The sequence below is a fragment of the Charadrius vociferus genome, unplaced genomic scaffold (genome assembly GCF_000708025.1).
Source record: "Charadrius vociferus isolate BGI_N301 unplaced genomic scaffold, ASM70802v2 scaffold125, whole genome shotgun sequence".
Classification (NCBI taxonomy): domain Eukaryota; kingdom Metazoa; phylum Chordata; class Aves; order Charadriiformes; family Charadriidae; genus Charadrius; species Charadrius vociferus.
In genome coordinates, this window is record NW_009649036.1 from 5,171,179 (window position 1) to 5,185,606 (window position 14,428).

A 14,428-nucleotide genomic window follows, 5' to 3' on the forward strand; every position below is an offset into this window, starting at 1 on the left:
GCCTCGCTGAGGATAAAATAATCTTGCTACACCTAATTTCAACTGAAAAGTATCACCTGAACACGCCCACCTCACTGCAGGATTTACTTCAGTAATGTAGAAAAAGATCTAGATGCTCAGATTTCAGAAGACAAAACACATCACTCACCAGGAGCAAAAAGACCTTGAAGTTTATGGATGGAAGAGGACATACATATGTACATGACAATACAGAACCTTCTTCAAAGGCACTAATACTAGTCACTGTCAGACATGCACACTCACACTGACAACTAGTGCAACATGGTATGACAAGTTCTGTGAAAGAGGCAATCATCTTTAACTTGTAAAATAGTGAGGTACTCATTACAGTTGAGAAGTTTCGAATGAAGAAAGTCAGAGTTCATCATAAACCCCATGAAGTTGTAAAAATTTGTATCACTGTGTAAACAAATTATGCAGTACTATTACACTACCTGTAATTGCAAGGAAGGAAACCAATTACCTGCTAGATTTTGTATCCATTAGATTTTACAGATTAAATATTAACGGCTCTAATGGTATTTCAATACTGGACATTAAATATAGAATTTCACCTAAAGATTAAAATATCTGGGAAAGTATTCTGAGACCTGTGTCCATGAAGCTGACTACAGTTCAGCAAAAGTCAGTCAGATCTGAGTAATTATAACAGTGATAGAGTTTAACTGTATTTAAAAGACCATAAAAAATTAGGAAATTATCCTCTACCATTTCAGACGACTTTAAATTATCACTGAACTGCGTTAACACCTCTTCAAGTGTTCCAGAATCAAAGTAAGGGCTTGGGGCTCATTTACAAAAAGAAATTTTAGAGTTCAGCTTAAAAAAATGTTACTTTAAATCAACCAATTTAGTTAAGCTAAAAAAATCGTAGTGATCTCAGGCTAGCTATTTGTCAACTGGACTAAATTTCAGCTCCCAAGGTATCCTAAAATATTATTATAAACCAGTAATTTGTACATCATTAAATATTATGTTACCATTGCAAAGAAGTCCCAACAATTTTATTTATAAAGTTGTAATTTGTTAGGGAAATCTATTTCAGTTCCCTTGTTAGGGTCTGAAAACAAACAAACAAAAAGTTTCACCTTCATAAATGCTGAGACTCATCTGTACTATTAACTACAAAAGATGAACAATCTGTGACAAATTTGCACTAAGTGTTAGTATTGGCTTATTACACAATCAGAAGCAGTTACCTTTGAGAAGTCCAGAATTATCAATAGGACCAGGGTACACATTCTGATCTCCCATCTGGTATTTGTCCCAGCTGTCAAAACCAACATATTTTTTCCACTGTTTGAACCAGCGACTATCCACTAGATACCTTAAATGGAAGAAGACATACAAGTTAATTATTGGCATGCTATTACTTCCTACAGTACCCATTAATTCATATTAACACACTTGTATCCATCAGACTTGCAAAATGAAGAATGTTTTTCTGTCTGGTCTGCTAACCATTATCAGCATATCCTACCAACAAGGACTTTAATTGTGGGCAATTAAAGATCCCAGTAATCACAGTGGCCAAGTACAGTTTTGAAAGACTGCTGATACAGCATATCAGAAGTTGAAGAATGGCAAATTCAAAAAATACTTTCCTTTTTAGCAAGAAGTATCATCAGCTTTAATTCCCTTTCTCTATTTGTGAATTCAGGAGACTCAAGTTAAACCTTTATAATTAAACAGGCCTTTAAAAAATGAGAGATAACTTTTACCAAAATCTTTTTTTTTTTCTGCTGGAGTTTTATTTATAACATTCATATGCAAGTTGAAAAGCCTTAGAACTTTGGTGTCCTGTGAAGAACCAGAGAGTCTAAGTGTTTTCTTCCTTTGAGTCAGCATCAACACATGCAGTACACGTTCTGCTTTTGAGGCAGTACTAGATGTTCCTCCTACATCTAATTATCAACTTCACACTTCCATATAAAGGGATATCTCTAAACCCATCTCCACAGTATTTCTACCCAGATAAAACTGTTGCCAGTCTGGCCTTTATGAAGTGCAGTGATACCTACATTTCATATATTTTTGTCCAGAATTTCTTTAAGATCAAGATACCAAATTTGTCCAGTAATCCTCAGATTTTAATTTTTTTAATTCCTTTTTTTTAAAAAAAAAACCCACCGCTTTCATTATGACTCTTTCCTAAAAGTATCCATCTCCTCCTGTCTGGTCTGTTCCAACCGTTTTGTCACTACCCTCGTACATGTCAGAATATCACTATCAGGATGAAACGCTAGGTCAAACTATAAAGATCATAGGTAATCCTCATTCTTTTCTCCGGTATTTGACTACGGAACTGTTATTTGTAGCATACCAATAATATGGTATTGAACCTTTACAAGATATCAAAACTCTAAAATAAATACTAGTCTGCTAATAGCTTTATTAGGCAACCATTTCTGTAGGAGTTACTCATGAAAACCATAGAAAAAACACAGAACAAAAACATTAACACCCACAACTCTTGTAACCAAAGAAGTATAAAAACATTGCTTCAGTATACGTTTTACTGAATAGGTTTAAAAAAAAAAAAACATTAGCAGGGCCTTAAATTTGTGCTTCTAAATGATGTAACTACAACAAGAACTAACAAACCTAAGATACATAAGTCTTCACTTTTTTCTTCTTCTCAAATCCAGTTTTTCTCTCTAACACACACAGATCAAGCCTGGAGTCAGCCTCCAAAAGTACTGCTAGCAAACTCCTGGTAAAGAAGGAATTACTACTAATTAGTACTCGGTGTGGGATCCTTTGTAGTCAACTTATCAGCTTCTTTTCTCAATAAGCACCAGTTTTTCAGTTTCTACAAAATGTACTCTTAAGTGTGAATCTATAGGTAAAAGTCCTTTGGAAAGGAAGAGGAAGAAGGCATTAGAAAGCTATATATAACATAACCACAGGCTTTTGGATGCTTACGTCCCCTACAATCCTTCAAAAACATCAAAGACTAAGGTCTCAAAGGCACCTTTACAACATCTATGACAACAGCATCCTAATGCACACGGTAAACAGTCTTGATTCAAAATATGATTACATCAACAGTAATAATGAGCCTGTGAACAAAGTACTCCTAGCTTAGCTTGTACTTAGCTTGTAACTACCCTAAGCAAACAACATAAATAGCAAAGGCAGAGCTGTGTCTCAACTGCTATAGACACAGTTCTGCCAGTGTAAGACCTTTGGTTAGGGACCAAATTTCTCCCTTACTGCACCAGTGCCAGCCGTACTCTGAAGCATGTACCTTGACCGCCTCACAGTCCAACACTTGGTGTCGTATCTATTCCACTATCATAACCTCTGCTCAAGAGTCATCAATTACTACGAATTGTTATCTCTTCTGAAATTGTTCAGTACACAACTTTGTCCTTGAACTTGCAACACACAATTTATTTCTGAAATTTTAAACGCTTAATAAAGGAGTCAGAAAACACCCCCAAACTGCTTTTTGAACCAATATTATATATTTAAAAAAAAATAGTTTTAAACACTATTAAGGAAATGTATATGAAAAGTATTTTGCTGAAGAAATGTCCTTTTCCACTCTTACCAGCCTCAGAAACAGACAGTGACTTAATGGGATGTTTTGGGCACAACGCATCCCACCAAATCAGTAATTAAACAGTATGGTTGAAGTCCTATTCCAGAAAGATGAGACACTTAACTTTACTATGATTTTACAATATTGAATCATTCTAAAAGAGCCTAGCCCAGCACTGTTTATTTCAATTTTGTGGCAGAATTCCCTTGACATGTTTTGTTTTGTTTAGAGCATATTTAGAATGTAATAGGAAACAAGATTGGAAAAGGCTAAGCTGCACTAAAGATGGTGAAATCTGGGATAAAACACAGTAAAAAGATAAAAATGCAGGCTATTACAAAAATAAACACATTAAAACTTTATTAATGCTGAAAAAAAGGTAAAACTTATCTAGTTCAAATTGATTAAGTTCCAGTCCCACACACATTTCAAACTTCAAAAATCAAACTTATTCAATTAGAATACACTGATTTCTTAACCACTTTCCATTGTCTATGCTGTTACGTGAAGTTATAAGAACTACCAAAGCAACGAGCTTCACAAAATAATTCAGATCTTTGTGTACAGAAAACCTCATTTTGCAACACAAGAAAGTATCCAAGTAAAGTCTTACTGTCTTACATAAAAGCCTTTTCTGAACTTAACTTTTCAGGTTCTTCTAACACTGTAGCAGATTTAATGATCACTGCAGCAGAACCTATGAAACCACAAACCTCAAACTGTTGTGAAATTAAATAAGAGACAACTACAAGTATCAACAGTGATCAGCTTTTAAGAACAGTCATATAATGTGACTAGCTACACTTAATTTAAAATTTGGCATTATCATTTGTTTAAACAAGCATTCCACTAGAAAAAAAAACAACACAAAAAGCATGACTATTTTTTAAATATCAGATGAAAGCAAAGACACAAACATTAAAACTTGAAAAGTCCCTTCAAAACACCATGTTTGCCATCATGCAATAGAGAGAGGAAGTGAAGCAACATCATAACAGCTCCCCAGTACACTTTAAAATATTCAGTATGTTTGTTACTAGAAGCTTTCAATTATACTTTTACTATCATAAAATCCTCCTAAGCAATACACCAACAGAAGGAGAGAAAAAACTTAAACAAATTAGGTTTAAATTTCACAGCAATAACATGTGCTTCCTTTTCTACAATCAATAGTCAGATGCAGATGTCTTTCAGATAGGATCTGGTTCAATGCAGACAAGAATGCTTTTGGAGGTACAGACTTAACAGTGAATGCAGAAAGGTTTTAAACTGTTTCCTGTAACAGATTCTCCATCCAATTCATGCCCAAGGTATGCCACATTCATCTATTGCCCAGAAATGGGACAGGGGAAGAGAATACAGCAGACAGAAGCCTGCAATAGGCAATTTAGCCTATTCATTTAAAGATCACATGAGTAAGAATTTAAGAATTCAGTGAACACAACAAAGATAGTCCACTTGAAAATTAAGAAAGAAAAATCAGATCTCTACAAACAAATTTTCACCAAACAATAACTAACTATTGCAATTAAATGAGTGTTATCTTCCATTTCCTGGAAGAGAAAAATAGACATTACATTCTACCCTGGAAGTTTGAATTAGTATGACCATTTTAAATGGACTGACTTTATTCTACACAGTGGATATGTAATTGAATATAGTGTCTGATATTAAAGATAATTTTTCCTTTACCCTGAGTCTGCCAGAACAAGCCTGATGTTACTATAATTGAATCAGTGGTATTTGTGTCTTTTTCTTTTTAAAGTACAAGTAGCAGCAATTCTTTCCACATTTGCAAAAATCCAGTGCTTTCACTCTGCCTGTACAAATCCCAATTCCTTTTACAACAGCCTCTTAATATTTGACTCATTTTTCTTTAACAAATGAAAAAAGGGCTATCAAATTTGATTCATCTGACATACCCTTGCCTTTTGCTTTATACACAAGGTTTTCAGCTTTATGAACATACTCAAGGCCAACAGTGTTCTCACCTTTCTCTTCTGCTGTGGCCATCCAGCACTATTCCATAACAGCTATAACTGCATGTGGTTATGAATGTAGTTACCCTCAGGCAGCCATTCTACCACCAAACCTGCCAGTCTTGTCCCCTAGTCCATCCCATGGCCTCTACTTTCTTGATCTAAATTTGAATGAATTTGAATCTTAAAGAAAGCAAGCTATAATTTTACACAGAAGGGAACTTATCATATGGGCAAACTGACCATTGTTTTAATTAATCCCTAACAAATTACTGCTCCTGTAGAAACATATTAATTTTCAAATGCTTTGTGTTAAATGTCTGATCATACACCAGTAACTTAGTGATTTATAGAAGACTTTGATAACTGGACTTAACAGTGCAAGAAAGCTTGGGGTCCACTGTTTTCACCATTACCTATTTCAACAGTTCATCAGCTTTATTCTTCCACATCCAATTGATTTTGCCACCAACCAAATTCTGCTGCAATGTCTCTTTACAGTCCTCTTCAACTGAAAAGTTGTAACATTTCTGTTGCCTCACACAAAGTGCAAGAACTTACATCACTTCTCTTCAAATTTAGGAATTTGTACTTACATGCTCAAATAAGAGATTAGTATTTCTAGCATAAAAAAAAAGTTGAAAGGCCACCTATAAATTATGCAGGTATGTAAGTTTGATAAGAACTCAAAAGTACAGTCAAGTTCCTGCCCTGGAAAGAAAAGGCTGAAGGACAACCAAATCCTAATTAAAAAAAACAAAACAAAACAAAACAAAACACTCATTAAGTTTGAGATTCTCTGAGCAAAGTCTGCCCAGTAGTGCAATGGAGAAACACAAAATGAAGAATGCATGAACACCAAAAATTTGTAAGCTACTCAAAGCTACTTTGTCTTTATACCCATCCTTTCCTGTTTTCTTACTTAAATTCACTGAGTTAGACTTTGTTAAACTGGTATATTTTGGATATATGGACAAAGCTGCAAGGAACGATTAAAAAAAGAAGCTAATTGGGTGCAAGATAGTATTCAAAGATTGAATTCTGCAACTGTAAAAAAATAAGTCAATATATGTAAAGCATAATTAAAGCCGATTACTTTCAGACAAATAAGAACCTACGTGCATTTTTTTGCTAGATGCATTCTACTGAAGATTAATGAAAAGATTGGAAAAGGGAAAATCATGAAATCTGTGTGTACTCAAGGGCAAAGCTTAACACTTTGGTTAATATTGCTTGTAACATGAAGCAGTATATATTTAAAAATTAGCACAGAGATAGAGCGAACCAAGAAGATCAAATTTATTAGGATAAGGAGCAAATGGGCCACTGCCAGTTCTCAGCATTTCTTACAGACCACATCATACTCCAGTAATCAAACCTGAAACAAAACTATTACAGATTTGATACAGCACTATATGTCTTACCAGAGCCTAGTGAACGACCTGCTGACCACAGATTATAGCTTAGAAAGTACTGCCTTACTCACTATCCTAATATTCAGCTCTTTTAACATCCTTTAGAAACAAAGGTAAGCAGGATACTATGTAAGTCCGGTAATCAATTTATTTTCTATTTAGAGATAACTGCCTTTAATTGACTCAGGATCTACAAACATTGTTTAGACTTCTTAATTTAAAGTGTGGAGTCTTTATTCTCAGACAGGCATTCTTAAGAGCAAACTCAGTAGACCAGTTTACCACAACGTTGAGGTAACACGCATTACATGCAAAAGAAAGATGTAGTAAATTTATGCATTATGTGCAAAAGAAGGATTTAGTGAATTTATATAGCCAAGAAAAAAAGATTAGACACAGATTTTGAAAAATGCTAACAAACACTGTAATTGTGAATTCCTACAGTGAATTACTGGTTATGTGTATGTATGTGCATACATATGCACATGTATATATATGTTTTATACATATCAGGGATTTTAATGAGCAATCTGCTACTTTTACATCAATAGAAATCTGATACAAGTGACAGAAGTTATTTTGAGTTACTATGGAATATAGTCACAGCAGCTGTAATCTTCCCCCTTTACAAAGACTTGTTCTTAATCAATAGACAAACCACTAATTTTCCAATAACATTAAGGAAAATGGAAATTTGCATTAAAATGCTATACACTTCCTTCATTTTTAAGCAAGAAGGATACACCATATTAAAGATTATGCTGCAAAAAAAGGTAATGCAATTATACCACACTCAGCTTAGGGGATCAATCTGCTAAAGCACTTAAAGTACATAGCAAAAATCCAGACTTCTTAGCACTAAGTGAAAAAGTAAAAATCAAAAATGTATAGACCACAGCTTTTGATCCTACAAGCACATTCAATACAGCATTCTCACCAAGATCAACAAGACCACTCATCTACACAAAACAGAGAAGGTGAACCATAAGAAGGCAATTTAATTTATCTTTTCATCAATGTTATAATATCCATTATACAATCAACCACCTGAAAATTAAGTAATACCTAGGAGGGACATTCAGTAATTTAAGAGGAAAAGACATACCTCAAGTAAACAGAACTACATGTGCTAAAACCTCATTTCTTAAATAAGATTTGATCACTTTTTAGATCACTCTTCAGAGGAAAATTATTAAAAACTTGTAGCGTGCACTTGAGACCACATATACTTCACTGAATATGTGCTGTCCCAAATACAAGAATAGCATACCATGCATTAGTAAAACAGAGACATAACATGTCTGTACATTAAACTTGGTACAATGTTTTGCTTTGATTTTTTGTTACCATTACCCAATACAGGAAAGAATTCCAGACCAGTCTAACGATACAGCAGTTTTTTGAACTGTGGACCTGACTGACAAACCTACAAAGCAAAGCTAAGAAATACAGCCTATCCCTTTTTTAAAACTATGATTAAGAAATGTTTGTTACTTAACTCTGATGGAATCAAGATTTCGCTCAAGTAGCAAACACATATTTTGCTTTCTCAGATGTCATCAGTCAAGCTAGTGAGCAGGATAACCAACCCAACTTCAGAGGTAAAACACACCCGGAGGATTCTTAGTATAGACTGAAGGAGAGAGTTGTCTCATATTTCTAGACATGCTGTTTTCAGGGGCAAACCTTAAAAACTAAGACAACTTCACAACAAGGTGAACTGATTAAATCAGCAAATGCTTGACATTTATAGGCATATCAAATAAATCAGTCACCTCAAATTGCTTGATGAAAACAGTACAACCAAGTTCAATTACACCAAAGTCACTGAGAGCCAACAAGTTGATAACAGAAATACAAAAATACTGAAATAGCCCCAAACCTCTACCTCAAAGTAAGCAAAGATATGTACGTATGATTTGCTGAAAATTACACTCAAATATGATATTTTAGGTATTAATAATATTGGAAATACTTCTACAGTTTAACTACTAGGTGTTTTCTCTTAGTTGTATTACATCTCCTTAAAGGGATCTAAATTTTCTTTGAGCAAGTAGAATAAAAAAACTATAGAACATGTTCATGAAGATGTTCCCAGTTCAAGTCTGGCCTACTTCAGTATTCAGTGTTTACTTCAAAGTGGAGCTTGAGATCTCTTCTTTGATACATTTGCTCTCACCTGTAAAATGTTTCTTGCCTGTCTGAAGCAGATTATAACATACAAGGGACAATTTATGCTTTTGAGTCCCCTGAAATACCAGATACGGAATAAAACACGAGGAAATGCTATGACGCTGCATCAAGTGGAGTTCAGATTGGACATTAGGAAAAAGTTCTTCACTGAGGTCAGTCACTGGAACCGGCTCCCCAGGGAAGTGGTCATGACAGCAAGCCTGTCAGAGTTCAAGGAGCATCTGGACAATGCTCTTAGTCATATGGTTAGGTTTAGGTAGTCCGACGAGGAGCAAGGAGTTGGACTCAATGATCCTTATGGGTCCCTTCCAACTTGAGATGTTCTATGATTCTATGAAAACCCTGTATCCCTTCACAGCCAAGAGCAGCTTGCAAAACAGAGGTCTACACTACCTTTGCAGACATGCAACATATCAGAATTTGCAGAATATCTTTAGAACATTCCACAACAGTGGAATTTGTTCTGATAATAAAGACATGGAAAACCCACACAATCACAAACGGAGCACATAACAATGTATTTTACCGAAGTGTATGTTCTCCCTTTGATACACAACAGATTTTGATATCATATGGATTCAGTGTTATCACTACAGCAGGTGAAATAAAAGACTAAATTCTGAACCTTGCAAATATAAGCTCCAACAACATTCTCCTTCCAGTGGCTGATAACAAAAAGCCTTACTTGACGGCTGAGGGTCCTCACAGATTGCATTTGCTCATCTTCCAATCTTAATTCAGGCTAGTGTGAGTCCATTGATCACACAAAGGGGTCGAAAAATAGAATGTTCTTTGGTATCTTCTAATATTACATGTCACTTTATTTCCTTGAAAAGCAATAATAACTGTTGGTCATATCTATCTCATCCCATACAGAAGCTATTTTCCAATAATATATTCCCATTTGAACGTTCCCATTTTCCAATACTATATTCCTCTGGAGTGTGTCCAGAGGAGGGCCACGAGGATGATCCAAGGGCTGGAACACCTCTCCTATGAGGAGAGGCTAAGAAAGTTGGGGCTGTTCAGACTGGAGAAGAGAAGGCTCCGGGGAGATCTTATTGCCGCCTTCCAGTACCTAAAGGGGGCCTACAGGAGAGCTGGGGAAAGACTTTTTACTAAGGCATGTAGCAATAGGACGAGGGGGAATGGCTTTAAACTGGAAGAGGGCAGGTTTAGATTAAACATTAGGAAGAAATTTTTCACTTTGAGTGTGGTAAGGCACTGGAACAGGTTGCCCAGAGAAGTTGTTGAGGCCCCATCCCTGGAGGTGTTCAAGGCCAGGCTGGACGTGGCCTTGGGCAACCTGGTCTAGTGGGAGGTGTCCCTGCCCATGGCAGGGGAGTTGGAACTCGATGATCTTCAAGGTCCCTTCCAACCTAAACCATTCTATGATTCTATGATCTAGGCATAACTTTTCTTTAAAAAAAAATCTTTTATTTGAACAAGCATTGACAAAGCACAATGCTTAACATTTCAACCTACTTTCCTCTTCCTGTTTTCTTATGCTTAGATTGTTTTCAAAGCACACATTACATTTCACCTTGAATTACTTTTAGTTAATATTATTTTCTTGTAAAAGAATACATTCCTCAAAGCTATATAAAAACATGTGATCTTTTACTTTATTCTCATGGCTGGAAGCAAACAAGGTTTGTTTAGAAATACTGTAAATCAACATTAAAAAGTTAAAGTCATAGCTATTTTAAACTTGGTTTAGCTGAAGACACTAAACAGACTAAACCTATCTTTAGGATGAATTTCGGTCCATTATTTCAACCTCATATAGCCCCTATAGACAATAACACTGAGAAAACAGTTCACTGCAGGTGTTATTATTCTTTGGGCCCCAATGAAGTGGGATGAAACAGTGATTGCTTCTGGCACTTACAAAGAACTGCTCATCTCTGTGATTAAGAGCCATTAGCCTGGTTCTTGGTTGCGTTCTCACCAATTACTGGACTTAGAGTTTCCCCAATATAATCTACAAATTACAGAGTACTTATTTATTATCTTTCCCAATATAGCCATACTAGCAACAAATATTTTGGTCCTTTTACTCCTATACAAAATATTCAAGCATTAAAACACAATTACCAGGTGACAGCTATGCATTACATCCAAATTTATGTTCACAATGGGTCAGTCAATTAAAATTACCAACAAAAGACTGTATCCTTATGAATGATCAAATGTAGAGACTTAGGGCAGCCCAAAATGGGATTACTTATGGTCTTTGCGAATTAACTTACAAGAATAAAATAATGAAGCTATTACACTTGTAAATGCACCTTCATTTCTTAAACAAAAAATTCAACAAATAAAAATCAGTAACAAATTTACTTAAGTTTTTAAATTTCACAGCTGCATGACTGTGTATGGACATTGTTCCCTCAACAAAAGAAACTAATAATACCAGCAGGAAAGTTGCTAATTGATTTCTAAAATTCTCTCATCGTTCGCAATTTTTTCATGTAATTTAACTTCACCTGTGGTTTACGGCACATTTTGATTTAATAAACCTTATTAATACAGCATCAACATCACAGAGTACAGTCATATTCGTTCTTTACCTTAACACCTAGGTTGATAGAAAAATATTTGAAAAGTATGACTATGATGTTGGTATTTTCCATTGCTGTCAAAAGCCTTCTGAAGCCTCAGTTATATATAGACAGAATTAAACAACACGTAACCTAGGTTTATTTATATTGACTGATAGGTCAGCCCTTCAACTTCAAAACCAAAACAGTTAACTTCAATGTGCAATAAAGAGACTTCACTGAGATGCTTATTCTATCAGAGTGTACTGCTGGGACATCGTATCTTCTGAACAAAAACTATTTCACTTTTAACAGCAAAACTGTGCAAATTGTCCAGAGACATAGGTGAGGATATTTTTTTTTTACCCTCCTCACTGTGCATGAGTACAGATTAAGCAATACTGAGAACAAAGTGGAACAACTGTGCTGCTGAAAGCAAATTAGGACTCCTGTTTAAAGGCACAGTATCCAATTTTTGTTCTTGCACAATTGCAACTATAAAAATAAGAAAGGTAAGAACAGGTTTGTGCCTGTAGTTCTACTCTGATTAGGCTAGCCAAAATTGCTTGACTAAGTATAGTCATGATTAACAGATGCCTTCAAAAGTAATTTCTTTTTCAGAATTAACACGTTCTTGAAAGTTCAAGATGATGGTAATTATTCTACTCTATCACATACAAACGAAACCATAATTTTATTCAAAATGCAGTTAAATCCACAAGAAAAAAATCCAGGGGTCAAAGAGAGAAAAAAATATATCACTCAGCTCCGATTTTTAAGAAATCTTAGTCTAAATATTTCACATCCCTCTTCAGAAAGAAAAGCTTTGTTCAACTAAATGCACAAAGATAACTTCAAACCAACTAATCAATCAGCCATTCTCCCTACAGCCCCCCATGCTCAGTTCCCACAATGTGCTGCAATAGCCAAGCAGCACTTCATACATACTAAAAAATTCAGTCAAAATTAATGGACTACACTTCTATGTTAAAATATCAGTGTGAACATTACATTAACAGTCGTGTATTTTGAATACACTTACAAATTTTCCACTTAAGTAAAGACTTTTCATTAAAAAGTACCGTAACTCCTAAATCAATGTTTGACTTCCAATTTTCAGGCAAAAGCCTGACACAAACACGATTTTGAGTTTAAAATTCTCTCACCCTGCCTAATCAATTAACAGGAGGAAACTGCATCTACACATTTCCATTGCAAGTATCTTCCCAGAAGAATTTAAACCAGAACATTTTGTATACCTTCAGAAGCTGTTGGTGAAATGCTGCACCATTGCACATGGAGTGCGACAAATCTAACACAAAACTTAAACCACAAGGTCTTAAAAGTCAAAAATCAGCAACTTAAAGTTCATTTGTAAAAAAAGCAGCCAATTCTCATTTCTATCCTTGGAACACTGACGTAGTGTTCTTGTTTCTCATTTTATGAAGCCATCAGAACAGTTTAGGATATTATTCCAAACGTTACTGAGGTGCAGGTTCATAACATCTCATCACACTCTCAGTGAAATCCAGTAAAATCTTCCATTAATGTTCAATCTAGATTCTTTTCATGTACAACACAATGATGGATGATCATATGTGGAAAACATTGAGAATACCAGCGTAAAATAATATTAAAGCTAAGCACTTCAGCATCAAGGTTATCATCAGTGACGGGCACTGTTGGGTTTTCAAGTAGGGATATGTATAGCTGTTAGTCAAGATTCATGAGTTTTCATTGCAACCAGAATTAAAATGCTTATACATTTTTGGTGGGGAAATTCTTTAAATACACTTCTGGAGGGGAAATCCTTTCAGGTTGTACTTTTCATATCTACTGATCATCCACTGGGAAGGATTTTTATTCCACTTAAATTTTTACTTATGCCCTTCAGTGACTGAGTTTTACAATTAAACAGCCAATAAAATTCTCACAGTGCAAAAAATGAGAATATTTTCTTCACTTTCCAAGAAATGTACTCTATGGATAACAACAGTACTCCCTCTGGACTCACCAGAACTTCAGAAGTGATGTGTATCAGAGGCACATCTGAAAGAAGACAAAATACTACACCTCTGCAGTTTTCATAATTTGCAAGTCTTAAAAATCAAGAACAGATTAAGAATCTGTCTCATCACTCAGTAAAGTGATGATTGGCACTAAAATTCATTGGCTAGCAGGGCTGGAAATCAACATCTTTCTTCTTTACAGACAGCGTCTTAAATCCTTGTCTGCTCATCCAAAAATCCTTATCCTAGAAGACATCATCTTCTTATGTAAGTATTTCAGCACAGGACTCCACATTCCAGCAAAACAGACAAAGGCTCTTAAAGCTCTTTTCTGAAAGGCAGGGCTTCTGTCTCCTCTGTTAAATTTTGAGATTTTTTAACTCATTCCAAATCAGCGCCTTCTGTGACATGGGGACACCCAAACTGGACAATATGAATAGTTTAACTAATATATTACCGTATAGAGTACATCTTTGTACTGCTCCTCAGCATTCCCTGTTCAAACATCTATAGATTGCTTTTGTTCCCTTAGCCACCAAATAAACTCCTTGTGATAGTTATTTGTCCACTGTAACAGCCTAATTCTTTTCCAAGTTATTGCTTTTAAACATACAAATAGCATCTATATTCTCATCCGCTCACAAATTGCTATGGCAAGCAACAGATGAAAGAAGCACAGTGGAGAAATTCTGGAGGAGAGAAAAACTGGCGAAACTGACTG

General features: G+C 35.3%; 1 protein-coding gene across 1 annotated transcript in view; it reads right to left on the reverse strand.

Annotated features, from left to right (window-relative positions):
- USP15 (ubiquitin specific peptidase 15) overlaps positions 1-5,581 on the reverse strand; it is a 56,156-nt gene extending 50,575 nt beyond the window's left edge. The window contains exons 1-3 of the mRNA XM_009887847.1: positions 5,491-5,581; positions 4,190-4,265; positions 1,221-1,348 (exon numbers count right to left, since the gene is read on the reverse strand). Of these exons, the coding sequence (XP_009886149.1) occupies positions 1,221-1,348; positions 4,190-4,265; positions 5,491-5,581 (295 nt within the window). The remainder of the gene's footprint in view (positions 1-1,220; positions 1,349-4,189; positions 4,266-5,490) is intronic.
- Between the last annotated feature and the right edge of the window lie 8,847 nt (positions 5,582-14,428).